Source organism: Channa argus, chromosome 3 (assembly GCF_033026475.1).
Source record: "Channa argus isolate prfri chromosome 3, Channa argus male v1.0, whole genome shotgun sequence".
NCBI lineage: Eukaryota > Metazoa > Chordata > Actinopteri > Anabantiformes > Channidae > Channa > Channa argus.
The window spans coordinates 20,658,725-20,686,270 of NC_090199.1; the positions used below are offsets into that span (position 1 = coordinate 20,658,725).

Consider the following 27,546-nt stretch of genomic DNA (forward strand, 5'->3'; position numbering starts at 1 on the left):
AAGAACCATGTAAGGATGTTAGGTATTGGTAACACAGCACCACCTAGTGGTCAACGACGGGGAAAAGCAACCATAGTTTAATTTGAAATATTTTATTATTTTTGTAAATTTTGTCATTATATATAAAGGAGCAAAATGTTTAAAATGCAGAGTTGAAACTTGGTGCAACATATGAGAGTTTAATTCCAAACAATATATCCATAAGAGAAATAAAAGATTAATTACAACTTGGCAAACTAGTGAAACTTAATCATGTGAGGGCCCAAATAGAACAAACACTGAAACATGTCTGTGTTTGAAATATTAAGTCAGGAGACTGTTCTTTCCAAAAGGGACGTATGTTTTTCAATTAAACTCTTCATATATTTAAATGACGTACAAATAGGAAATTACACAGTACAGTAACAACCATAAAAACACACATCAAACATTTAAAGCCTGTGGCCGGTTATGAGCAATACAATTTAGCATTTTTTTTATGAGTACAGGAGTATACACACAGAGTGAACAGGTACTCTTCTTATTCCCAAACTAAAAACCCAGATCAGCCCTTCCACCTGCACAGATGGAGGTTCAAGATTTTTAAACCAACAATCTTCATTTATATCGTATCAAAACTGTCAACTGTACACAAATGTTTTTTTGTTTTTGGAAAGGGTCATGAAGCTGTTACCTTGGAGAACATCATCAGCACTTCTCATTCCAAATAACTGATCTATAAAACTCAGCTCAAATCTATTTTGTTTGTTATAAAAAAACATCACAGAAAAAGTGGTAACAAGTGCTGTCCTTAGGACTTCTTCAGACAGATTGAGGATTTTTTTTTTTCTTGCTTTCTTGGTGTAAAAGAAACTTGTGTTATCTGCAAAACCGAAACCGGACAGCAACACAGAGAAATGGGACAGATGCTCCCTACTTTCAGATCTTCCACAAGAACACTTTTGTCAAATTAGTTTTAACAACTTGAAAAATGTCTAAAGTAAACTGTTAATAACAATTGGGATTTAGGGTTTTCAGAGTGAATTTATAAAGGCATATCCAGTTACAGACCCACCTTTAGATAAAGTGAGGTAATTTTCAAACAGAAAGTTTGAAAGACATTTACACGTCCTTTTGTGAAAGGCTTGGAGCTATGCAGTGCACTATAATGGAGGAGGAAGAGGGGGGTGATGAAGAGCTGAAGACCATTACCCATGGGTTGTGTCATCTTCCACAAAGTCTTTGGCCTGCTCTGCTGTTATCACATCAATGTGACTCACCTTAAGAAAAAATACACACACAGTTAATGACCAAGCATAACCCCAATTTGAGCCACTCTACAAAAGCAGCCATCTTCACTGTTAGCATTGTTTTTTTAAAGCACGTTTTCAACAAAAAAAAAAAGTTTGCTGATAAATATACAATTGTTAAGTCTGAGATGGATAATCAGCTGCTTTTTCCTGAATCCGTTTTTCTTGCTGACTTAAAAAACATCAACATGAACAGAATGTTTAAAGGGAAAGCCTCACCTTGTTTCTGAATTTGACACCATAGAACTTGTCAGCAGACTCCAGCAGCTCAGGCCTGAAGGTGGTGGTGATGAACTGGGCATGGCCTGCCAGCTCAACAATCATGTCTGGAATACACATGCAACATGACAATGTTACCTCTTTACATACAGCTGCTAGGGCTGATAATTATGAATCAAAACATGATTATGAGTAATCACATTGTGAGTGTCTAACTGGGAAGGGATGGGGGCACAAAACACTACATGATGTTGTATTTACAGTAACTGTATTAGATTACAGTATACTGGTCTCCATGTTTCTTGGTACTTCATGTAAGATTAGATGTTCTATTCTTTTCTGTGCGCACACACAGACTACACATTAGTACTTTACCTGAGACAGCCTTCCTGTGCTGGGCATCAAGGGCCTGGTCAATCTCATCAAACAGGTAAAAAGGGGCAGGATCACATTTCTGGATTGCAAATATCAGAGCCAGAGCCACCAGAGATTTCTGACCTCCAGACAGCTGCTGCATCTCCCTCATCTCACCTTGCTTCCCTGTGAATGACACCTGCAAAAGGACGAAGAAGTATCAGACCAAAGGCCTTTCGTTTTCTGGTTTCATGGATTATCCATTTTTTTAAGACAGATCACGTCCTTCGTGCCACTGTGACAGCTTTGATAATAAGCAAGTTTAGTTTTGGATTAGTTGACCAACTTCACCCTGTTCCTGCTTTGTAGGATGAATAAGGTATTTAAGGATATGTAGCCAATACTCCAAAAATAAACATTCAGACAAAATGTCAAGGTAACGCTCATACACTGGGGTTATATAATGACACAAAAATAGCGTCAAGACTTGGTGAAAGAAAACTTTTTTAGGACCACAGAAATGTTGTGCTCCTACTGCATTCTCTTAATATCTCTCTGACTCTGGTTCAAAACAGTGCTGATTAAAATTATATTTTCATTGTCATCACAATATGAAAAATACGAGAAATTAATAATTTCTCGTATTTTATAATATATATAAATAAAGGATTTTTCCTCCTCGTATAAAGGAGGAGGAACAATCATTTTATTTACACCTGCTATGCATTTCCACTCTGAACATTTGATCTATTAGATCATCGCACATTACTAACTAAAACAAAAAATTAGATTCAGCAAATGTATGGATTTATTTGGGTGCATCAGTGCCAGTGACTCCGTTTAGGAATTTGCATTTCAATGGAGAGTTAATTAGTGGATCTGAAAGTGTAGTTGTGCCTCTCTGTATCACTGGGGTGATCCTTGGGACAGAGGCGTGAGAGGCAACCCAGCAGAGGTCAAACAATACTGGAATTGGCAACATCTACATTCATACAATAAAAGCAGTAAAAGTTTGGCCAGTAAAACACAACAAGCACTTATGATAACAAATTATACAAGAATAAACTTGTACATAAATACTAATTGCAGCATTCCCCATTCTTCTATCCACTGTTTGTATATTACCAAGTTTTTGGTTTATTTTTCTAATGAGTGACTGCTATGAAAACACTAAAACTAAAGTTGACCATGTATGTATGTGTAACCATTCAGTCTAATGTGCCACATAGTGTCTTAAAATTAAGCAAGTTTTGGAAGACTTTCTCTCTCAGACAGCAGCTACAACACCATAGCCACCTCCCTTTACCAGGTATACTCATCTAGCACTGAATCACATCCGATGATCAGTGTGTGATGATGACTGTTTCATTCTTTGGAAACTTCACCCAGTGAATAATGTCAGCACTATTCCTTATTTTATTTCTGCTGTTTTTAATTATTTGGGGTCTATGTTGCAGTGCACCTATAAAAACAGAAAAACATAGGACGACTTCGGCTAATTTGCAATATTTATCGGAAATCACACAAATCGTTATTGCACATGGCTTATTATACTCATATCATGCATGACTAGTTTAAAATAGATTTATATTTTAAATAAAAGAATGCATAGCCTGCAATTAACAAAAAGATTTAACAGATAGCAGTCTCGAAAAAATAAAAATTAAAAACAAAAAACGTAACATTACAAATACCTAAAAAAAGACACTTACTCTGATGCCCACACCGGTGAACTGGTCCACTGATGGAACATTGCTCTGTGAACCTGAGCCCCTCTCACTGTCAGCCCCACCCTCTCCCTCATCCTGAGACTGGCTGCCTTCAGCATCACCTTTCTTCATCACTAGTGTAGCTTTGCCACCTGGCACCAGCTTCTGAAAAACCTCACTGAAATTCTTTGACACCTGAGGGACAGAAAGTAAGGAAAGGAGAAGCACAAAGTGAAACGTGATCTTTAACTCTAGTGCTAATAAATTCATTGTTTTCAAGCAAGCCCATGTGCAGACAACATGCATGCATACAGTTTCACATGAAACATTTAAAGACCTTACATCATGCGCAGATCAAACAAAATGGACTTGTGATGTATATGTAATCCTGAAGACGCTGATGTGCTACCTACTTGTTTGAAGGTGAGCTGTATGGCCTCGTACTTGCGCAGCTCCAGGACATTCATGAGCTCCATGATGGACTTATAGCCACGGTCCAACTCATCCTGACGCTTTATGAGTTTTTCCTTCTGCTCAGAGAAGTTGACAAACTGGTCCAGAGCTTTCTTATTGACATGACTGTACTTTTTCAGCTCAGTGTTGCACTGCTCCAGTTTTCGGAACAACTGTTGGAGAAAGGGGGGGAGACCAAATAAACATCATCTCCAGCTCTGGGTGAAGCCAGTTGAATGTCTGTCGTTATCTCAAAAATGTTTTTCTATACAAGCTTGTTTTCAGAGCCATGTCGATGAGATGTCTTAAGTATATTAATTACTTAGTATGTATTCAATTTTATCTATATAAACCTAGCATATACATGAGTTCCAAAAGAACATTCACTTTAACAGAAAAATAAAATGACCCATTTCTTTCTTAGAAACCATATTTAGTTAGTCTTATTTGTTAGTTCTCATTAGTTTGATATTTTAGTAACCTTTATGAGTAAAGACTTTTGTTTGTGCCTTTTATGCACCATAGAATCAAGGTAAGCAATGACATGAGATATTGTTTCTGTCAACAACAACAGTAATCCATCCTCCTGTAGAGAATAAGTAAGTGTACAGAAGCAAATGTACAATTTCTGGTATCAGTGTGTTCCAGCACACCATATGGGAACCACTGCTCTAGGACATTGATAATGATGGTTTTCCAAAATCTCTATAAAAGTCTGTCTGAACCTTTCAACCCAACAACACTGAAACACCAGGACCTTGCTCTTCACTGGCCTGAAAAGAATTCCGGACTTGTGGGTACCCTGATTTAAAAAGTGCTTTGCCAGATTCTATTCTTATCTGAAGATGACACACCCCGATTAATTAGGACCTAGCTTAGTCTGGCTTAAAAGTGACATGCACTCTCCAAGTTATAAATGCATCCATCTGAATCACTCATGACCGAGGGAATATGAGCAAGTGCCATTATTACTTGGCACTTCTGGTCATCCACTTTTCAATCAATAGCCCCGTCTTGCACCAAAGCTGTGTCCCATGAAAAAAAAGATTAACTGTGTGGAGTTTCAGAAAGTTATTTTCAGCATTGTCAAGAAGGTAGGTTGACACAAACACACACACACACTTAGACAGCCTCCCCCCCGCCCACCCCCGACCCCACACAGACACACACACACACACACACACATTTATGAAAGATGCAGCCAAGTCCACTCAGCTCACAGCTTGCTCTCCCAGAGGCAGCTGGCTAGGAAAAAAAAAAAAAAAAAAAAGACATGGAGGAGTAACTAGTGTCTGACTCACTTGTGAGTGGGTGGGAGGTGGGGGCCTTAAGCTTTGTCCCTTGGGAGAGCTGAGTCTATTTGTTTGTTTAAGTGTGCTAACTCTTTAAGTGTGACTTAGTTAGTAGGAGAGGTTGCACAGAAAAACTGACCTTCAGTAGATCTTAGCTTTTGTTAGTGCTGGTGTTGTTGTGTCTTTCATGTCAATGTGAAGGCAAAATGTTTATCAAAGGCCATGTTGCTGTGGTAAAAGTTTATAATTACAAAGTGGAAACCAAATCTGGCTCACTAAATATGTAGCACTAATAATTTTCAAATAGGCCCAAGGGTTCAAGGGTATTTGTTGGATGACTGCATAACAGATTCACCACATAATACATTACAAGGTGACAATATGTCAATGTGTTTTCAGCTTTTTCCACTGCCCACAAGTGGGCAAGAATAAATAAAATAAACATGTCAGTGTAAACAATAGATAAATAAAAAATATACAGGTTAAATTAAATGACAATATCTAGTGTAGATCAATCCAAGCAATGTCTAAGAAATAAATACATTTAAAAAGCCATATTTACAAATGACACCAAGATCGCACATCTGAATAATACTAGTGTTGGCTGGTAGAAAAAGTTAACTGGACATATAACAATAAAAGTGTTGCCGGGAGTTTAATCTTTTGTTGGTTGTGGTTGTTTGTGTCCCCACATCCGTGCACCATGGCAGCAGTTGGGATTGCTCCGGAGGTTTTTTTGCTTAGAAAGACTGAACTTAAAAGCATTACAGCAAGCATTAAGGCAGCGTGTATGTGTGTGTTTGTGTACCTGTTTGAGTGTGAGGGTCTGGTACTTCTCAAAAGCCTCTTGAGGCAGTGAGCCAAGCTCTCTGATCTTCTTCATGCACTCATCTTTCTTCTTAAGCAACATTCCCTGCCTATTGGTCATTTTCTCCAGCTCCTTAGTGTCATGGTTGATGGCATCATTTTGCTCTTTCTCAATATTCTTCCAGCGGTCCATGCTTTTTAGGTGGTCCTTGATTTCTGCCTCAGTCTTGTCAATCAGAGCATCCAGATCTGATAGATATTTATGAAGGAGATAAGGGTAATGCAGTAAAATGGACACATAGTATAGTACATACACAGTCCTTTCAGGAAATGATACACTGTCACAGGCCAAATTTTCTTTTCAGAAAGAGATTAAAAACCATCACATTTTTTACTCCTTTTGGATTTAAAGCCTTTATCCACAACCTACTAATGTAGATATTTCTCCTACTTTAAGAGAGTAAGGTGGATCAGATTATTTTATGAATCATAAATGGGAAACTGACTTGCTAAGAGTTTAGAACAATAGAATACGTGAGGTCTATAAGATCTTACTATACATACATATTTATTAACTTGGTGACAGTGATTAAATATGAATGCATGCAAATCAATTCTATTCAGGAACAAGTGCTTTCTGATGATTGCATTCTATCAGCCTCATCTGAGTCACAGCACTGCTTGAACATTTATACAACTGTCCAGCCAAGCTGTCTGTAGAAGAACATATTATCCAAATCTCAGCAATTCTCACCATCTGCCAGCAGTACTAACCCAATAAGAACAGTTTACAATGTAGACTTGGAAGTGGAAGATAACTGACCAGGGAAAGTAATAGATATGAGATTAATGAAAAAGATACAAATCAATATGACCTATTATAACTGATAATAAGTACTACCTACTGTGAAAATAGAACAATAAAACTGCTCAAGTTTAAACAGCAGTGCCTAAATTTAAAAACCCAAGTATTTCACGTGTGAAACTAATTCAAATACTTAAGGTTGTGTCAACACAATAGTAAAACAAACAAAAGACCAACAATAAATCAATGCTGGCTTCTGATTAGTGCTGGAAAAATTCAACTGTTCGGATTTTAACACTTCACTTTCTGGTCACAAGCAGGCTTCTGTAAATTTTCAGACTACCACAACAAAACATTTCTGTTGTGTCTTGAATCCACTGTGTACCTTCTGAGCGAGCCAAAGTCTCTTTGACACGTTTATTGATGCCGTCCAGCTCAGATGTTGTGGCTGTGAGAACTGTTCCTCCCTCAGTCTCTCGGAGCTCATTTAGCTCCTGTGTCAATGCAAATTAGGCCAAAAAGAAAAAAGTCATGAAAATTTAAACATACATGTCTGAACACATTAAATACAGGTTTAATGTCATTTAATTAATTTAATTTAATTATTTTTCATTTTATTTAACATCTGCAAACAGAAACTGACATTGACGGTTATGCTATATATAGTTTTAGGTTCAAAATAGTTTTACTTCAGAAGTGGGAAAAGAACAAAACTAGAATTAAACATACATTTTAGATTGCATGACACAAAAATTGTGCCAAACTGATTATATAAAATTGTATCAACAGACAGCATACCTGCTCTACTTGGTCAAGACGTTTTCGTAAGTTCTCATTGAGATATGTTTCCACCCTGGTCATGATGCCCTCCAGCTTGATCCTCTCATTCAACAATTGTCTGTTATCCTTTAGGTGGGAAAAGGAATCAAAAACAGCACAGGCCAGTTAGCGCCGCTAAGACTTTACTAAGTGTGGACAAATAAGCCATCTGTACATTTTAGGTACAAATATAAACCTATGGCAACTTATCAAAACTGCTCTAGTGACAACAAGATTCGTTCTGACTGTACAGCATTAAACTGTTGCTGAAATTGTGTATATGAAAATTAGTTAGTGGGAAATAGTTTCAGATTAATAACTGCTTGTTGTATTAAAAGTACTCATCACTATACATCAACCAGCCATGACAGTAATACCACTTGGTGGTTTTACTATAAAAATATTTAGAAATGTCCCAATAACAATACCAGTAGAAGTTAAGCTGAATGCTAGCTCTGCTTTGCTAAATTCGTAAGATGGAGTAGCAGACTGTCATTCTCATTTGTCTCAAGATCATTTTAAACATATTTAATATTTAAGACTGACAACTACAGTGACTACATCTTTACCGGAAGTTTGCTCTGTTTAACCACGTTTATTTTTACTATATTAGTAAAATCCTTGTCACCACCATATTTGGTTTGGCAGAAAAACACGCAAGAATTTCAGTTCTTGCAGGATTTGCAAATTTGTCTACCTCAGAACTTTGAGTCATCAGGTATATGTGCCTTCTAGACAGTCAAAGACTAGAAATCTGTGACAGTTGGTGTAAAATGTGGATAGTTTCCCTTAGTACTTTACACTGATCTAATCTACTGTATGAATTATGACCCAAAAATAGCAATCGTGTGTTATATCACAAATAATGTAATTTGACAACCACTAACACTGCAGAACGATACAGGAAAAGGTCAATGTTGTGGAGGAGGAGATGTTTCATAGCCATTATAGGAATGGCTGAGAGTTGTTGAGGTAAGACCAAGGAGTTTCACAGCAACGTCCCACGTGAAGCTGCTGCCGCTACTCTCGCCTCAGTCAGGTCAAATTAATAAATTATCAGGAAAGGGACCAAGAAATTTTTACGTGAAAGGCATATTCTAACAGTCTGAATGACTGAATATTTCAAATTAACTGCGAATTTTAAAGACATTTCAGACCCAATCTGCTCGGTCTGAGATGCTTTGTTAAACAAGAACAAATCATAAAGACAAAAAGATCTTTGAAACCACCAAATTAGGGCTTGGCATAAACAAAAATTTCAATCACTCCATGTAATTGAGGGTCCTAAAATTGTAACATAAAAAACATTACCAAATTACATCCTGCCATGTTAACCTGCGCTCGCTACAGTGATTAGAATGTGTTACTGACATATCGTTTCTTTGTATAAAAAGTTGTTAAAATCTTTCAAATTTGATGGCGATGGGAAGAGATGAAGAGGGACAAGAGACCCAACCTAGTATTCTTTCGTTGTGCAGAGATAGAAAGAAAATCTGATCAGAGAGAGACAGAGACAGAAGGGAAGGACATGTAACAAAGCTCTGAGGAGTGGATTCCACGACCTTGCGATTATAAGGTATGTACCCATAACCACTCAATTACAAGACGGCCAAGGTCTGTTAATTTGTGTACAGCTGTACTTGCAAAGTTAGTCTGAGGCAGCACTCCTCTACTGAGAAATTCATAGTAAAAACAAATATCAATGCCATTGTTCGTTACGTCAAGTGGTGGGAAAGCACACAGATAATTTTTCTGACCTGCTGGAGCTGACGGATCTCGTCATTAAGGTCATCGACACGCCTCTGGTCCTCCAGGCTGAGTTGTGAAAGCAGATCTGTACCTAGCTCGGCCTTCAGTGACTCCCTCGTAGATTCCATGGCATGTAAGCTGGCCTCCAGACTTTGGAGACTGCGTTGCTGGGGTAAAAGCGGGGTTGGAACACATCAAGTTTAAAATATGATATTTTATTAGTAAACAAAAAAACTAAAATTAAATAATAATAATAATTAACCTTGGGCATGAATGTCTTCTCAGACTGCTGCCTCTTCTCCTTTAACATCTTCATCTCAGACAGAATACTGTCTCTGGATGCCTTAAACTTCCTCTGTTGTGTTTCAATCTGCTGCATCTGGTTCATCAGTTGGTCGATCTCATTGTTGATGCGTGCAGGAAGCCATTAAGGAAATATAGTTTCCATGTTGGATGAAAATTTTTACTTCCTCTCAGTAGTTATATAGAAAAGGCAAGTCGAGCTGACGAGTTACTCCGTTTTCTCACAGGTCTTACAGATTTCCCAGCTTAACGTATCATCTGAACTACAGGGTACAACTGACAACATTACTTCTGTTGTTCTATCCAACAGCAGCTAAGAGTGAGAGTGCACAAAACTGAAATTAGCCACAGGAAAGACAAAAAAAAAAAACACAAAATCAAAAAACAAAGATTGTGCGCAAAGGAAAACAGATATAACAGGGGTATAAATAGCGGTGAAATTTGTCGGCCTTTTACTGCAGCCCACACAGGTTTTAATAATGTAATTCCAGGCTTCCAAGGGAAGACTGTGACATCACTGACATCCAGGCAAAGGATTAAGGAGGGCTGTGCATAGTCATCATTAAGCTAATTGAACAGACAGGGTTATTGATCTTGCGGGACTTCAATACCCCTTTGGGCCTTTGAGGTTTAACAACACTCAATAAACACTTAGGTCAATCAATCTGCTGATTTAAAAAGGGCCACTAGAATTTAGACAACTGCCCTCCCTATTGCCTAGAGCAGATGGAGAAAACATATGGTAAAGACCATCTGACAATTTTCTAGAATGAGACCGACTAATATCATCATCATCATCATCATCATCATCAGATGAGCTATCAGAACTGGCATTTATGGATGAGGATCTTAGGTGATGATTCAACTCCACTGAATAAAACATAAGTTTGGTCTATTCCACATAACCGAGTCGACACAATTCATGAGCACACAATAGACAAATACACATTCTGCAAAGACCTTGTTACTACTATTTGATTCCTGGTGGCAAAATGAAGACGACTTAAAATGAAAAAGATGTACGAGTTCTGTCAGTGTAATCTCATGTTATCGACAAGGCAGAGGTGGAGATTGAGCAACAAGAGGCTTTTCAATGATTGATCTGTTCTCTGACTCACTGTAGCAGGAGTGAAGGACAAGACATTGGTTCAGTCATCAGTTTCCCCTGCCTACTCACATATATACGTAATAGGCAGTTGCACACAGTAACCTGCAGACACATCCTTAGCTGTGAGTGAGACGCTACACAATCACCAAGGTGAGCACACATAGATAATCATACCTTGGCGGAAGTGACCACATCCATTACCAACCCGTACAAATAAACCCAGATCCTTTGTGATCCACCCATTTTGTTTTCATTTACACTGAGTCATGGCTCTGGTCAATATAAGCCAACATACAGTAATCTTCTTAAGCTGATTAGATGCTCTCATCTGATCCAGGTCAGCCACCTGCTGACATTTAAAAAAACACAGGCTCAGCAATATGACATCAACTTGCAATTTATGAGGGCAGCTCTCAAAGTATACCATACACCAATCAGGCATAACATTATGACCATCTAGGCATTTTAATGCAATCCAATACAGTTACAAGGTTATAATTTCCTCAGTTTTTCGGATGAAAATGTCAGAAAGATGATAATTCTACCATGTTAGTAATTTAATAATAAGTTGAACTAAATGTGAATTATTCATTTAAAAATGTTTAAGTCTCTAATGTCGTATACTCCGTCCTGTATACCCTCATGAAATCAACACTAACACAATAATTGGTCACATACTCATACAGTATATGACTCAACTCATTTTTTCCACATATCTAAACAAGGGAAAATCTGTCTCCCTGAAGAAGTGACCATTTGACAAAGCTATTGAGAAAAATGCATCACTTACAACTCATCCCAAACTCAGCCAACAGAAAGAGGACGAGAGGGACCTTTCTAACCTACATGACTGTATCAGAGCTAGCCTTACTAGCACTTTTTAAAAACTATAATCACACTGAACATAACGCTATATTTACACAAAGACTGGTAATCTTCACACATTTCTAGTCACACACATATATCAAACTACATTAGTATTCCCTGTAACCATGTCACCAATTCTGATCAATCATATATTATTACACAAACTTTAAGCGCAGACTTTAAATTAAAAAAAACAAAAAAACAATCCAGCTGCTGTTTACAAGATGGGATCCAGACTGCCAGACCATATGCTAACATGTAGTACCACACACTATACAAGGTTAGTAAATGAGGCTGCTCCCATTTAGAAAGGCTACAGCTTATTACCTTCTATCACTGAGTGCAAAACACACCATCTCCTTCTCAGTCCTCCCCAATATAAGGTCTACTTATCTTGTTTGTCAGGTCTGTGAAACTTAGTTGGGAGTTAACATTAATGTCTGCATTGTCATCTTCTCACACATTAATTGAACATGGGGGCTCCATGCAAAGACTGAGATGGTATGCCCATATTCAATAAATTCACATATTTTATTTCTTAGCCATAATGTCTATAGACTAAGACAGATTTAATAAAGATTTCTGGGTTTGTCTATAGCTCAGCATTGTAGCTAAATCATTTATTTACTTCCTGAAAATTTTTTCCTTCAGGGAAAGCCATGAGAGCAGATGGCAGTCTGTGCAGAACCAAACATCAAGAAAAGGTGAAGAAAAAAAAAAAAAAAAAAAAAAAAGGGGGGGGCTCAAACAGGGTCTGGGAAAGATATTAACACGTTTTTGTCACATAACATTTAATTTGTCCGGGGTCACTGTCAGTCTAATTAGTCTGCATTGTCTTGAAAATGTAAAACCTTCAATGAATAAAAATATGACTTTTTATGGCTTCAAAAACCAAATGTAAGACTTTTTAAGTCTTACATTTGGATACCTCACCAATGTTTTCTGGGCATCGACAACATGATGTTGCTGAACAACATCATTACGTATGTTACAGTAAAAAGGATATGTTCAATGTTCCGACGCAGGTTCTCATTTAGCTTGGCCTCCAGCTCACCTAGTTCCTCCTCAGCCTTTCTCATGTCTTTCTGCAGCTCCAGGCGGGACTTTCTGGTATCATAGTAGCCTCCTGTCAGTGCTCCGCGGTGGCTCACCTGGTCACCTGGAGGTCACAACACAAAATAGTTTATTTAAAAAAGGTAGCATTATGACTATAAGTATGGCAGACGCAATTCGCAATTTCTGATATAGTGTAATGGCAGATGCCAAACCTCTCAACATCTACAAAGGGACAGATACAGTAATTTAACTGGGAGTATAATGAGGTCAGGATTTGTTGTTAACATAATTACGATGCTAATAAGCCATCAGCCTGTATTTATACTGGCCAACTGAAAACACACACACACACACACACACACACACACACACACACACACAGGCTATCATCAGGTATACTGGTTAAGGCTCTGTAGTTACAGAATTTCCAACTAACATTACTTTTAACATATATTCTCTGATTTAGTTTTATTGTAAAAGTATAATTCTATTTCTTTTTCTGAGAGCTGCCACTTATCACTTACAGCTTTATTTAGTAGTATTTAGTACTTTGTATCCCAGGTCAGCTTACCCTCAAGGGTTATACAGTCCATGGTGAAAGCTCTGGCCAGCTGGGTGGAAACTTCCATGCTGCGACAAATCAGGGTCTTCCCAAACACATGCTTAAAAGCCTTATCAAAGTTTGGACTATAGCGCAGCTTGCTGATCATAGGGATTGCATCCTTAGGGAGAAAAACATTTTGGTAAGACCACAGTGGCAAAAATGGCAAAGTTCATCATCAACACATAAAAAAAGGCCGTCACAGAATCTTTTGTCTGACTGGAAGTGTCAAGGAAGTATTCCGCAGGCTTAAATCCCAAAAACCATGAAGCAAAAGGTTGTTACACCGCAAGTTGGCAAAATCAAGTAATACTACAATATAGCTTTATTTATGTTCAATTTTCAGAATGTCTTATACCATATACTGTAAGGTTCTACATTTACTACCTAAAGAGTGTCAGATACAATTCATGCATATTTCTTACATTGGTTTCTGGGTAGGCCGTGTCCCTCACATCCAGCTTGTTCAGAGGTAGGAATGTGACTTCTCCAGGTAGGTTCATTTTGTTAAACTCCATTAGTATTTTCGTGCTAACCTCATCAGTCTCCACAATGTGATAAAACAGTCTGGTGAAGACAAATGCAGATAGAAGGACATAAAAGCAAAGACAAAAACAGTGAGTTTCTGAGAAAACAGCACACATTTGTTTTAGTATTGTTTTGGACAAAGGGACACCATTGTTTTTAAAATCACACAGTGTTTGGTGTGGCAAAGCTCTTACCTATTACCAATGATTCAAGAGTGACATTTTAGTGAAAAAAAACCATCAGGATCTGGCAGTAAAACTGTAAACAGCAGTCCTCACCTGGTACCAGCAGTCACCTCCACACAGGTGTAAAAAGCAGGTTCACACTCGAAGTTGTTCATGACAATGCCGTGATAACCATTGATGACATGCTGGTTGATGCCTTTCCGACGGAAATGTTCAAGTACTTTGTTAATACTGTCAATGCCATTTAAAATGGCCTGGAGGACCACAGGAAGAAAAAAAGAGAAATAATGAGTCTCCCTTAACATTTAAATCGCAAAATTTAATAATTTTAAATCAATCACTTAAAAAGTGAAAATATGATAACCTAAAAACGGCGCCAAGAAAATTACATGATTTGGATAAATGTGTTTTTACATTTCCGGACAAGAGTAACTTCACAGTGGTCAGCATAGCAGATAAACATGCCAAATCCTTATTAAAAAGGGCTTGCTTTTTTTTTTAATCAATAAAAAAAAAATCTAAACAACATTGTTGCAAAGACGATAAAGCTAGAATATTGCAAATACAGAGGAAATAGAAAAAGAAACTATATTGTAGACATGACAAATGGTCCATCTAAGGCTAGATATTGCTTGAGTCAGCCAGGACCATTGAATATAAAACAAATGCATATTTGTCCGTTTATGTATGAAGGCACAAACAGCCTCTCAGCAAGCATTATTCACAATGCACCACCACAGAAGAAGCGTTAGTGAATGAGGCAAAGAGAAGTGAGTCATATGTAAATGTGCTTAGATATGATAAGAAGCCAGTAGCAAGGCAAACAAACAATTTCATTTATTATACCTATCCTGCCAGCTAGGACAAAGTAAGTCCTTTGCAGTATTCAGGTGGGCTTAATTGGAGGGGGAGGGGGAGGGCGAGGTACCCCCCCCCCCCCCCCCCCACTTGATTCATCTTCTTTAACTAATTTCCTCTGTTACAATATTATAGAAAAAAAAAAAACAGCATATGGGAAGGGTTCATAGATGGGAATTTTGCAGGGTTACCTCTGGCAAGTGTCAACCTGAAACATGGGAGCTGAGTGTGTGTATGTGTGCTTAGAATTTTGGTATCACTAACTTGTGATCAGTTGTAATTTTCTTTAGTTTCTTTGTTCAAACACAAACATGTCTTTTAGTTGTGTCTACGCAGTAGCATTAAAGCATCCTGTAGTTGTATTATTAAAAGTAATAGTTCGAGATTTTTCAAGCTGGTTTTAAGAGAAACCTATTTATGCATCTGAATAAGGCTTTGATTCACTAAAAGCCCCCCACACTTTCCCAAAATAATTTCTACTCAAGTGTGACTAGACTGTACAAAATGAACGACACAAATAGCTAACTGGAGCCCACAGTCTTTTCATTGGAAATATAACACCATTTGCACTGTTTCATGTGTATGTGGTCACTATTTCTCAGAGGACAATGCTGTGAGAAAAAAAAAAAAACTTCTGTCCCCTCAGTTTTGTAGAAAAATAAAAAAAATCTGTGCTGCATATTATGGTAGCAATGACATTATAAGAAGAGGTGGTTCTAATGTTTTGGCCACCCTATATAAAATAGGGTTAGTGATAGGGTCCTATAATTCACTCCAGTCCAAATCCACTACCCACTTTGACCATAGTAGAATTTTCACCTCAGAAAAAATAACCTTGTAAAAGTAGAATTCATGGCAGAGCCACTGTATTGGATTGAATGCAAATTTCTCAGTGGTCATAATGTTATGTCTGATTGGTGTACATTTGTAAAAGCCATTACATGATATCCCTGGAGCTTGGGAGAAAAAAACAAAACAAGAACATTTTAATTTAATTTAATTAAAATGTGAAATTTGTCTTACAAAATCTTGTTAACTTTGATAAGATTCAGAATCGATGTAGCCCAGTGCAACTGACATTTTATACGAGTCTCAGGTGGACTTTGAAGTGCTGATATTTTTAGACTGGATGAGGGATGTAAACCCTAGCGTTAATTTCAGCATTAAAGGGACACAAGCAACAAAAACTCAGATGGATAAACACCATAAATTTGTTATGAAGATCAACTTCAAAAATCACAAACCATTCCTTTATAGTAAGTATATAATTTTGCTCAGACCTTGCCAGTGGCTGCTCGAAGGAGCTGCTGTTTCTTCTCCAGGTCCTCACGTTTGGCTGCTAGAGCCTGTTGCTCTGCATTCTCCTCACGCCACAGGTAGCTGAACAGAACAGAGATAGCGTCACCCTGCTGACTTTTCCATAAAGACCAAAAACCAAGTGCAGCCATGATACTTAAAGAAATCAATGTAAATATTTTTTTAAACTAAGGAAAACAGTTTTATTTTAAAACTTTGAATACATCTCAACTGAAATAACTGCAGCTACACTTTCTGTACATAAGCAATACAGTGTACATCACACAACTACTCACCTTGATTTTCACTGTAATTAAAATCACTTTAATATTTTGTCCTAGAGACCAATTTGTTTCCATTGTTAAATACTAAACTTTGAATAATAAAACAGAACTGCTTAACAGTCCTCTTCTCCTCAGCCGTCTTGTTTGCATTATGGTAATTTTTACCTTTTTTACATATTTTTAGATCTTACACTACTAATAGCTTGCAGCTGGAGGGTCTGCATATTTTAGCCCTTTTTATTAAAGCTCTCATTATGCTGCCTTTTCACCCACTACATGACAACAATGGATCACAGTGAACTGGAGGATGCATCATAAACTCATGCTTCATTATTTGTCTTTATTAATTTGATTGTTTATTTTGCCATCATAATGGTCTCATATTCAACTGTGTTCTTAAAAATGACTATACAAACTTATACACACACAAAATCTGTAACACTCATTTTGACTTGGTCATGTTATATCATATTTCAAAATAACATTTACAGCCTGCTATTTACAAAAAACTACCTGGTAATATTTTCATAATGCCTTGATGCACAAGTAGTGTTAAATCTAGACCCGTTTTTGTCTACAATTTTAATGAAACTGCAATAATGTTGCAACTCAATTTAAGCCCTGGGAAAACATGGAGTACCTTGAGAAAACCAATGCATGCGTGGAGAGAATATGCAAAACGTTTCACAGTAAATGGGTGAAATACTGTTTCAATGGTGCACAAATTATCAGTTTATTTACATTTCAGGATTGTTTTATATAAAAATAATGATTCAATTAAATTAGGATTATAGAAAATTACCATGTATTTTTTTCAAAATATAACAGATTTTGCATCAGTTAGTTGCTATTTCACTTTAAATGCGAAACAATTACTGGGTAACTATTATGTAATTAGCAGGCTTTAATTTATGCCCATTTTATTTACTAGACAGAGACTTCAATGGCTCCGTTTGTTGTGTTTTCAAGAAGCAGGGAAGCATTTTGACTGACTATGTTTTCACTAATAACTCACAACACAATCCTTTCACTGAAGAGCTTTAATGAGGAAAAAAAAAGTGTGAGGAAGCATCATCTTCTATATAGTAAGTGTAAATAAACGTCATAGTTCAGATGTGTGGAGATAGTCTGGTAATGTTAATTGGGCATATACATAATTGTATATTTCAATTTAATGCAAGTTACAGGCATTAAACATAGCAAGGCTAAGGTTAACTTTAAATATCAGAGGGAAAAGAAAAGTTTGAAGGGAAAAATAAATGCTTACTTTCTTTCGCTTTGCAGCTCGTCTTTTCTGTTCTTCACTTCGTAATACTTTTTGTCCAGCTCCTCAACACGTGTCTTGACCTCATTTAGATCCTGATCGAGTTTCTAAATTACAAATTAAAAAGGGGTTAGACATACTTTGCAATCAGATTAAATTAAAACTGTGGAAACTAGGAAAAAAAAAAATCCAGTATGTCACATGTGAAAATTCATTTGAATTATAGCAAAATTAGATTTTAACATCTTCCAGTTAAAACACAAGATTTGATGGATATAGTTTTGAAATGAAGAAGTTAGCACATCTTAGCAGTATTAAAAATAGTAGCCAAGAAGTATTCATGGACTGACAGGTCATATATGATACTTTCTAAGAAAACTACAAAAGATACTAATACTCTTTCTGAAACGCTAAAAATGGGTCTGAATGCTAGACTTCTAGACTACCATCTACACACATTCTGAGCTGTCTTACATTGTACTGCTCCAGGTTTTTCTCCTTGTTCGTCTCTGTGTCCTCCAGATCTTTGTGGATAGCTGCAATCTGCCTCTTTTTATCATTAATGGCCTGGTCCAGAGACTTCAGCTCTTTCTTGATCCACTTGTCCCTCTCCTCCTTGGATGTGAACTGGCTACCACGGCCCTGCTTTGCATACAAGTCCGTTCTCTCTTGCGTGGCCTGGGCCAGTCTGTAAAAGCGTGGGACCACAGAAGAAGTTAGGATTTTGTAAACAGACAAAGAGGAAGCCACACCACAAGTCAAACAGATTCTACTTAAACCCCACAAGAGAAGACATGTATAGATGACAACTATGTCTATATTGCTATATTTTTTCATTTCTCTATCCATCTGTTTTGTTGCTTTGATTATTTAGATCAACAAAACGTCCACAAATACAAATTCTTTATAGTGATGTTATACATGAGCAGCAGAGCTCTGAAAGGAAGCACAGTTGTGATTTATTTAGGTCTTCCAAAGGAAAAGTAACAAGAAGTCATGTGAGGCTCACCCATCTACATTGAGGATACCAAATGTTTATGCACCTGCACAAACTGCTTCACAGCAGAATCTACAAATATCTCTTGTGCATGCTCTCTTGATCTCTTCCTGTCAAAATGTGATGACTGACTCATCAAATTATATCTGGTCACCAGCTGCTCAAGGGACCATAGCTGAGGGGTGAGTCATCCCTACCTGGAGATGCCACGCTCCTCTTTTTCTTTCACCATGTTGAATTTGGGCTCTGTCTCCTGCAGTTCTTTTTGCTTCTCCTCGATTTTCTCCAACAGCTTCTGACGTTCTTTAAGCAGGCGTTTCTGAGAGAGGAAGAGCAATGAAGCATTTCACTACAAATATCCAATATGTAGAATACAAAATATGAGAAGGGAAAGAAAAGCTGAAAAAAGAATTATAAAGACACATTGTTAACAGTGGGAGATTATTTAAAAGGAGTCACTTCAAGATGGAAGATACTTATAAGGAAATGTTAAAAAAGACAATTAACCAATTTTAAGTGTCTGATGTGTTAGGACTCCATACACCTCTGCACAGTATATTCCAAATTTTTCATTTATTTACATCCACTTCTTCATGCAACTTGATCTCACTACCTTATCTAACTCCACATCCATATAGTTTAGCACAATGCATTACAAAAAAATATTTCTAGAAATAGTTATGGCCAAGACTGATCAGATATCACATTCATATCAAGTCTGAAGTTACATTTTTTTAATGTTGCCCAAACTTTAGCCATCACAGGTTGAGAAAAGATGCCACAAGGTTTGTAGGGAATATAAATCATATGAGCAAATTCATTTCTCACAGGATTAATAAAGTATCTGTCTGTCCGTCCATCAACCATTGTGTAAAATCAGGTTTATGACTTAAGTAAATAAATTTCAGTAATATTATTTAATTGTAAATCTCCAGTGGCACTGTATACAGCTACAAAGCAAACATAATTTAACCAATAGCTGAACCAAAAATTCACAATTCCTATTTCTACAAGTGATGGTGACTGTAAACATCTGTGACATTTGAAAAAACTGCAATGCCAATGGGCTACTAGTCGGCTTTGAGCATATGCAACTTAAAGTTATGTTAGGTTGAGCACCCCCAGAACTAACATTAGATATAACTGGCAAGTATGTAACCCTCTACTTCCCCCCCATAGGTGTCAAAACAACTTCAAACCAAATAAAACCAGGACCATCAGCAGCTAGTGACGCAGTTCTGCTTCCCTTGCTTTTTTATTTTGCTTCAATAACTTTTGGCCGATGCTGTGCCAGCCGTAGCCAGGTGGGTTTAATCCAACCACCAGCCAGCATCCTGCCTGGGATCCTGGGTCTTTGCACAGACTGAGCCAATAAAGCAGTTATGTATGATTATCATCTTTACACTCACACGTGCACAGAAACACACACTGAACATGAGGCCGTATGGACTGATCCATGCCAGCACACAAAGTCTCATGCCAACAATGATGAACAGTGGAACTGATGACAAAGAGTCTGATACGCAGGCTGGTGCTTCTTATGTTTTGGTTCTCAATTCAACCCAGTATCAGACAAGAAGGTTCTGCTGAAAGACATCACTAAAACTATCGATAATATGACATTATACCACTGTTTTTTTGAGATATTCAAGGTAATTGTAACAAGTTAATTGCTGAAAAGGAGTTTTCAAGAAAAAAAGACATTTGCTAGTTCAATTTTTCAACGTCTCATCATTCTGAGTGTTAAAGACTAAATATAGTAACATTTTATCAAATCTTTGTTAGACTCTTAACAATTTTGAGACATTACTTTGGGTTCTGGTAGTCACACTTCTGTTTCTATAAACATCTTATAGAATATACAGAATCAATAACTTAAAAGAACTAAACTGTATACATATAATTAGGGCCTTTGAAGTCACTATTCCTGTAACAATGGGTGAGTGGAGTACATGTAAAGAAAAAATGACTTTCATCTCTCCCAACATACAGTGAAGGGAAGGAAAAGGGGAAGTCTTGTTGGTGTAGCATCACATATGTAGTGTGACGCAGATGGGAGGCTTCCATACCCTCTGTTCACTGTTGCCTGCCAGCTCATCCTGCAGGTCCTTGGCCTTCAGCTCGAGCTTGGTCCTCTGCTTGATCTGTTCCTGGCGCTCAGCCGACAGCTGCTCCTTCTCCTCCTTCATGGCAGAGATCTTGGACTTCAGCTCCCGCACAACACGCTCCGTCTCCTACAAAACAGGAAAGATAAAGTGACAGGGTGCAAGATTTAATTCAAAGGTCTATAAATACAGCAAATGACTTCCTATTTAGTGATTTGTTTATTTAACAAGGCCAAAGCCTGCTTACAACTAAACAATCTAACAAAGAATATGATGGTCTTAGATGCAAACTAATATTCCAAAGTGAATTTTTTTTTTTTGCAGCTTCTATGTGAGGTTTTGGTTGTAAGGCTCATTTCTCTCTGAATCACATCAAAAATATTTTTAAAATTACTACTGTTATTTACATATATTCACTTGTATATCTTACCAAAGCCAGAGACTTAAAGAGTCAGGCCTTTTACTCATTTATAAATGTTGTTACACCTTGTTAAAGATGCTCTTACGATACCTGCTATATTATTTTCACCTAACACTAATTAGAGATATCAGACTTTTTGGTAAAGTTCCTTACTTCTACTTTGTCTCTAGCATCTTGTTGAGCATCACGTAGCTGTCTAGATTTGTCTCCACAGGTCTCTCTCTTGGTGGACAGCTGGGGGAAAAACAAAAAACAAAACACACACACACACACACGTCTCAGTACTAAAGATATACACAACAGAAGAGATGTATTTTTTTGGTGCACAGCCTACATTTACAGGCTGATTCTCGCATTTAGTCGTATTTAAAGAGTAACTTATCCATCTACCAGGTAAGTTTAAGTTACTACTAATCTGTTAACACTACCATAGCAAAGATATGTACTATTTTATACATATATAATATTCTGAAGGACAAGTAACATTAGTTTCCCACAGTAGCATAAAAATGTAGCTGCCATTTTGGATTGGTTGCTGACTAGATTGCTGTGCAAATGTTGCAATGCTCACAAACTGCTTAATAAACTTTCCGTGGTCATCTCTATACACAGGTAAGGCCTATTATACCTTATATATTATATTTATCTAATATACCTTATATTTTATAAGTAAAACATTTTATCGAAGAACCAGAATTAAAAAACAAAAAGAAGTCTAACAAAATATACTTGGACATGCAAATTGGCTAAACAGAATGGGTGAATGAGAAGCAACATCGTAAAGTGCTTTGGAAAAAAGTTCTATTTAAGCCGGCCATTTTAGAACCATTATAGCAGACACTGACGTATAATGTGATTGTGATGATTGAAAAATTTCTACACATTTGTTACCTCATCCAATTTGGCGCGAGTTTCATTTAGCTCCTGGTTGTAGATTGTGTACTCCAGGGCTCTTCTCATCTTGTCCCACTTCTGGTATTGAGCCAACTCTTCCTTCTCATCTTCCAGGGTATGCAGACGCTCCTCAATATACTTCAGCAACTCATTGATCTTCTCTCGTTTTCCCTCTGCAGAAAACCCAAAGACATGCATGTTTTTTAAAAAGCAATCCAAAGTTAAGGGCATGCATACTTTTATTGGAGCAGAGTTATATATAGTAGTGATTAGGAATATAGAATAGAATTAGTAACACACTCACACCGAACAGGCATAACAATATGAACACCTGTGGACCTCGTTCATCAACAGGGTGACAAACACATTAGAATCAACTCTTCTAATAATGCACACCAACAACTTCCCTACCCACTTTGAGCGCAATATTAAACATATGGTAGAATTATCACCTTTTTAACAGTTTCAACCTAAAAACTGATTAATTATAACCTTGCTAAAAGTAGTATTCATGGCAGAGCCACTGTATTGGATTAGATTAAATTGCAGAGGTCGTCATAACTTTCTGCCTGATGTGTGTATATAACTCTGTGCCACAACCAAACTGGATTTGGAATGAACAATTCTGTCTACCTACAAGAACAACTTGTTGTTTAACATCTATGTAAAGCAAAATATGAATATGAAGATATAGGCAGTATTCTCTGAAATGATGGGGGCATGTCTTGTGAAGCGTGATCAGGTAGTAACCTCATGATGTAACGTTAAAGGAATTGTAGGCTGCTTAACAACATCTTCACATTAATTGTCACTGTGCAGAGTTTGATCTTCATAAGGATTGGTTTACTATTCAGGTTAATAAAATAAAAAAAAAAATAAAAAAAACCCTACACATGAAAGGGAAGCGTGAACACCAACAATTTAAAGTGTGCAAAGAATTTTATTATTATGTAAACAAGCCTTTACCTGTCTCCTTCATAAGAGAAATACTCTCTTCCTTGCGCTCATCATAAACCCTTGTCCCTGCTACCTCTCTTAACAGCTTTAGACGCTGGGAGTCAGGTGCAGTGGCCATTTGGTTGATCTGCAAGAAATCAAATGGAATACAGTGTTTAGTGTAGATCAAGATGTTTAGCATAGGGTAAATTTTATTTTGTTTTCAGATTTTTGAAGGGGGTGGGGAGTAAGAGTGAAACGATATAAGGGTACAAATATCGCTCCAGGTCTTAAAGATATATAAACACAAACGCTGAATCTGTTCCTAATAGGTTGAAGTATAGATTGAAAAATTATAGATTCTGTTACTCTTTATAAAGCCTTGCTTGCGTTTCACAATTTTACTAAACAGCACTGAAAGACAAGTATGAAGCAGTAAACAAGCATGAGAATAACACCCACTCCTTTCTCACCTTTCCCTGTTTGACAATGTAGTACGGGTTACTGCGGGAGAAGCCAGCACTCTCCAGAAGGTTCATGACATCATTCTTACTGTAATGATAACAGATACCATAAAACAAGTGATAACACTAAATCACTGAAGCATAAATTCCTATGTTTGTAGCAACATGGAAAGTTCATCAGCAATACTTACGTCACCATCTTCTTGTCTAAGAAGTACTGGTCCTTCTTTGCACCAATGACGCGTCGAAGGGAGACTTCCTCCTTGTCAATCTGGAGAGAGCAAAGAGAGAGCAGGAGGGCAGAGAGGTTTATTACTGATCAAGAATCATACATGGCAAAGTTACCAGGCTGCATAATTATAGGTTCGCACCCAGTTAAAAGCCATCTTTTCTAGAGTAATTTTTTTTTTTTTGTCCTTTCAGATTATCCTGTGAGTTCAGGGTCACCACAGCGAATCATTTGTCAGCATGTTGATTTGGCAGTTTTTACGCCGAATGGCCCTTCCTGACGCAACACTCCCCAATTTCTACTGGGCTTGGACCGGCACTGCATGGCTGGGGGTGGGGATGGGCTGTTGGGGGGTTCAGTGTCTTGCCCAGAGACACTTCGACATGTGACCCTGTGGGCCGTAGACGGCCACTCTACCAACTGAGCCACTGCCGCCCCTTTTCTTTTCTAGAGTGACACAAACACAATATATTCATCATAGGAATAGTAGGCACTATGTGTACTGGAAGCAGTTTAATAAAATCTTTGGCCATCAGAGTTGTCCAAAATGTAGACATAATAAAAAAAGAATAACTGCTTCACTGGTGGCAATATTAATATTAACAGGCATTTTTTAAGGTCTACTGTACAATATGATGCAATTCAATACAGAAGCTGTCACAAATTATAATTTTACAAGATTATAATTTTTCAGTTTTTAAGCCCCATCATTTATTTTAAATTGGGTGGCCAAAACATTAGCTCCACCTCCTAATATAATGCACTCCAATATAACTCCAGCACCAACCATCTTCTTCTTTTCGACTGTTCCCTTTCAGGGGTCGCCACAATGAATCATGTGCCTCCATCTAACCCTGTCCTCTGCATCCTCTTCTCTCACACCAACTAACTTCATGTCCTCTCTCACTAAATCCATAAATCTCCTCTTTGGTCATCCTCTAGACCTCCTGCCTGGCAGCTCCAACCTCAGCATCCTTCTACCGACATATTCACAGTCTCTCCTCTGAACATGTCCAAACCACCTCAATCTGGCCTTTCTGACTTTATCTACAACACATCTAACATGAGCTGTCCCTCTGATGCCCTGATCCCTGATCCTGTCCATCCTTTTCACTCCCAAAGAGAACCTCAACATCTTAAGCTCTGCTACCTCCAGCTCTGCCTCCTGTCTTTTCTTCAGTGCCACTGTCTCTAAGCCGAACAACATCGCTGGTCTCACCACCGTCTTGAACACCTTTCCTTTCATTCTCGCTGATACTCTTTAATCACACAGCATGCCTGACAATTTTTCTCTTCCTGCTCTTTTTACAGATCACAATGTCATCTGCAAACATCATAGTCCACGGAGATTCCTGTCTAACATCATCTTTTAGCTTGTCCATAACCAAAGGAAATAAGAAGGGGCTCAGACCCACCTCAACTTTGAACTCCTCTGTCACAGCTACAGCACACCTCACCACGGTCTTAAAGCTCTCATACATGTCCTGCACCACTTTAACATACTTCTGGAACATACTTCCACTCCAGACTTCTTCATACAATACCACAGCCCCTCTATCTGCACCCTGTCAAAAGCTTTCTCTAAATCTACAAAGACACAATGCAACTCCCTATGGCCTACTATCCACCACCCACTTTGATTTCAATAATAAACGTATTACCTCCTTTTTGACAGTTTCAACTTAAAAACCAAAAAATTCCAACCTACAATAATAACCTTGTAGAATTCACAACAGAGCTGCTGTATTGGATTACATTAGAACGTACAGGTGTATGTTATGTTGGGACAAATGTTGTATTCAAACGTTCCTTTGGTCAATCCAGATGGCATGTTATTATACCTGTACACCTACAGCTTTAGCACCATCAAAATAGGGAATCATTAAGTCCAAAACAACTGCATTAAGTACTTGAAAATGCTTTTAACCATTAATTGTCTTTAATTTTTAACTAATAGAACAGAAAACTTTCAGTAAGACTTACAAATTGCTAACAATATCAAATTGGTTAAAAAATTAAAACAAAATAAAAATAAAATCACTGTTACCAATTTCAGTAATTGCATCAATGTGAAACATTTTGTCATCCTTACCGGCAGCCGGTTATCAGAGTTGTCAAATATAATCTCCACAAAAGCCGAAATGACACGAGGACCAGTTCCCTCCTACAGTGAGAGGGGAGGAAAAGTAGTTTAACACAATAGTTTTTGTCAAGATAGTTTTGCCCATGTTGCCAATTTTGTTTATTCTGTAAACTACCCATTAGTAAGAAGATATAAGACTTTGTCTAATAAAAAAATTTCTGATTTCCGACACTACCACTATGACAGAGAGCTATTCCAGTAACTAGGATCTGGTGTGTGTTAAACATTTGCCAGTACTTACATGGAGCAAGGCCAGGCGCTGTTCAGGTCGCAGGTGACTGAACTCATCACTGAGCACAAATTGAATGGCTAAGTGAACAGAGAATTACAGTTATACACAACAAACAATAACCATGGAAGAATATTTGCCTTTGTTTGGTAAAATTAATTCAGGCTCACATACCATAGAAAAAGTTACTTTTTCCTGACCCATTTCTTCCAACTGTGGGAGGACAAAAAATAAATAAAACACACACACACAAACTATGAGGAGCTGTGAATACTTACTTCTTTCAACACCGAATTTAATCAAATGACTTCAGGATGCTCCAAGTCCACATATTATGGCACAAGAAAGCATAACACAAAGGCATAAGCCAAAAGTTGAGGTGAGCACATACTCACCAATGACATTGTGCTTTGGACTAAACGGATCTACCACAGTTTGGTCCCTGTAACTTCTGAACCCTTGGATGATGACCTACACAAGAACCCAAAGACCACCGGTGAACACACCATCATAACATCTTAATTTAGACAAACAATGCTGTGCACTAGTCACTGCAAGGTCTCTCCGATTTTTAACGTCAGAAATGCAGCATTAATTAAAGCGGTGTCACAATTGGGGAACCATTTCCAGCAGGGCCCCGCGCTGTATGGGTATGCCTCGTAAACATTAACACGCTTGCATGCGTGCTGATAAACCACTGACTAAATAGCTACTATTTCATCAACGCCCATGCTTACAAAGCCTCTAATCGACTACAATATGGTGTTGTGCATATAAACGAAGGCGAGAGAAATCCGGTAATGTAAGATTAGCCTTGTAGCATTAGCTTAGCATCTCGTGAAGGGGGCGGGCAATTGAATTCGGAATTAGCATTGATACATGTAGCGCTAGCTAGCATTAGCAAGCTAGACATTACATTTCCTGCGTTCTTCGGTATGGTTTGCCTATCTCTGCAACCAAAATTAAGTTGAGTGAAAAACATCAATGTTTTGAGCAAAGAATGGCGTTATGCTGCGGTTAATGATAGTACAATTAATGCCAGGCCAATGAGAGTCGGCAACACGCAAAAGTCCGGTGTAGTTAGCTTACCTGTTTAATGTACATGGCTATCTCAGCAGGGTGTCTTCCTGGCTGAATTTGGAGGTTAAAATCCCCTCTCCACTAAACTGGAGAAATCGGGAATTTAATAACCCAAAGTTAGTATTTTATTGGAAAGTGAAGCATTCAAGATTAATGAAACACTGTGTGGCAATACAGAATAACATCGAAAATGGCGGCGGGG

General features: G+C 37.7%; 1 protein-coding gene across 1 annotated transcript; it reads right to left on the bottom strand.

The window, feature by feature from the left end:
* Window positions 1-76: 76 nt before the first annotated feature.
* On the bottom strand, window positions 77-27,541 carry smc3 (structural maintenance of chromosomes 3). The gene is made up of 29 exons (XM_067497741.1): window positions 27,354-27,541; window positions 26,660-26,735; window positions 26,439-26,477; window positions 26,277-26,344; window positions 25,985-26,056; window positions 23,855-23,934; window positions 23,673-23,751; window positions 23,230-23,347; window positions 22,261-22,436; window positions 21,523-21,603; window positions 20,913-21,077; window positions 19,041-19,162; window positions 18,321-18,534; window positions 17,850-17,953; window positions 16,283-16,382; window positions 14,238-14,398; window positions 13,857-13,998; window positions 13,402-13,552; window positions 12,781-12,933; window positions 9,759-9,910; window positions 9,505-9,663; window positions 7,727-7,834; window positions 7,314-7,422; window positions 6,125-6,372; window positions 3,985-4,197; window positions 3,575-3,766; window positions 1,884-2,061; window positions 1,509-1,615; window positions 77-1,259 (listed from the first exon to the last, which is right to left on the bottom strand). Exons 1-29 carry the CDS (start codon window positions 27,366-27,368, stop codon window positions 1,188-1,190), a joined length of 3,654 nt encoding a protein of 1,217 aa, XP_067353842.1. The 5' UTR covers window positions 27,369-27,541; the 3' UTR covers window positions 77-1,187.
* Window positions 27,542-27,546: the final 5 nt, after the last annotated feature.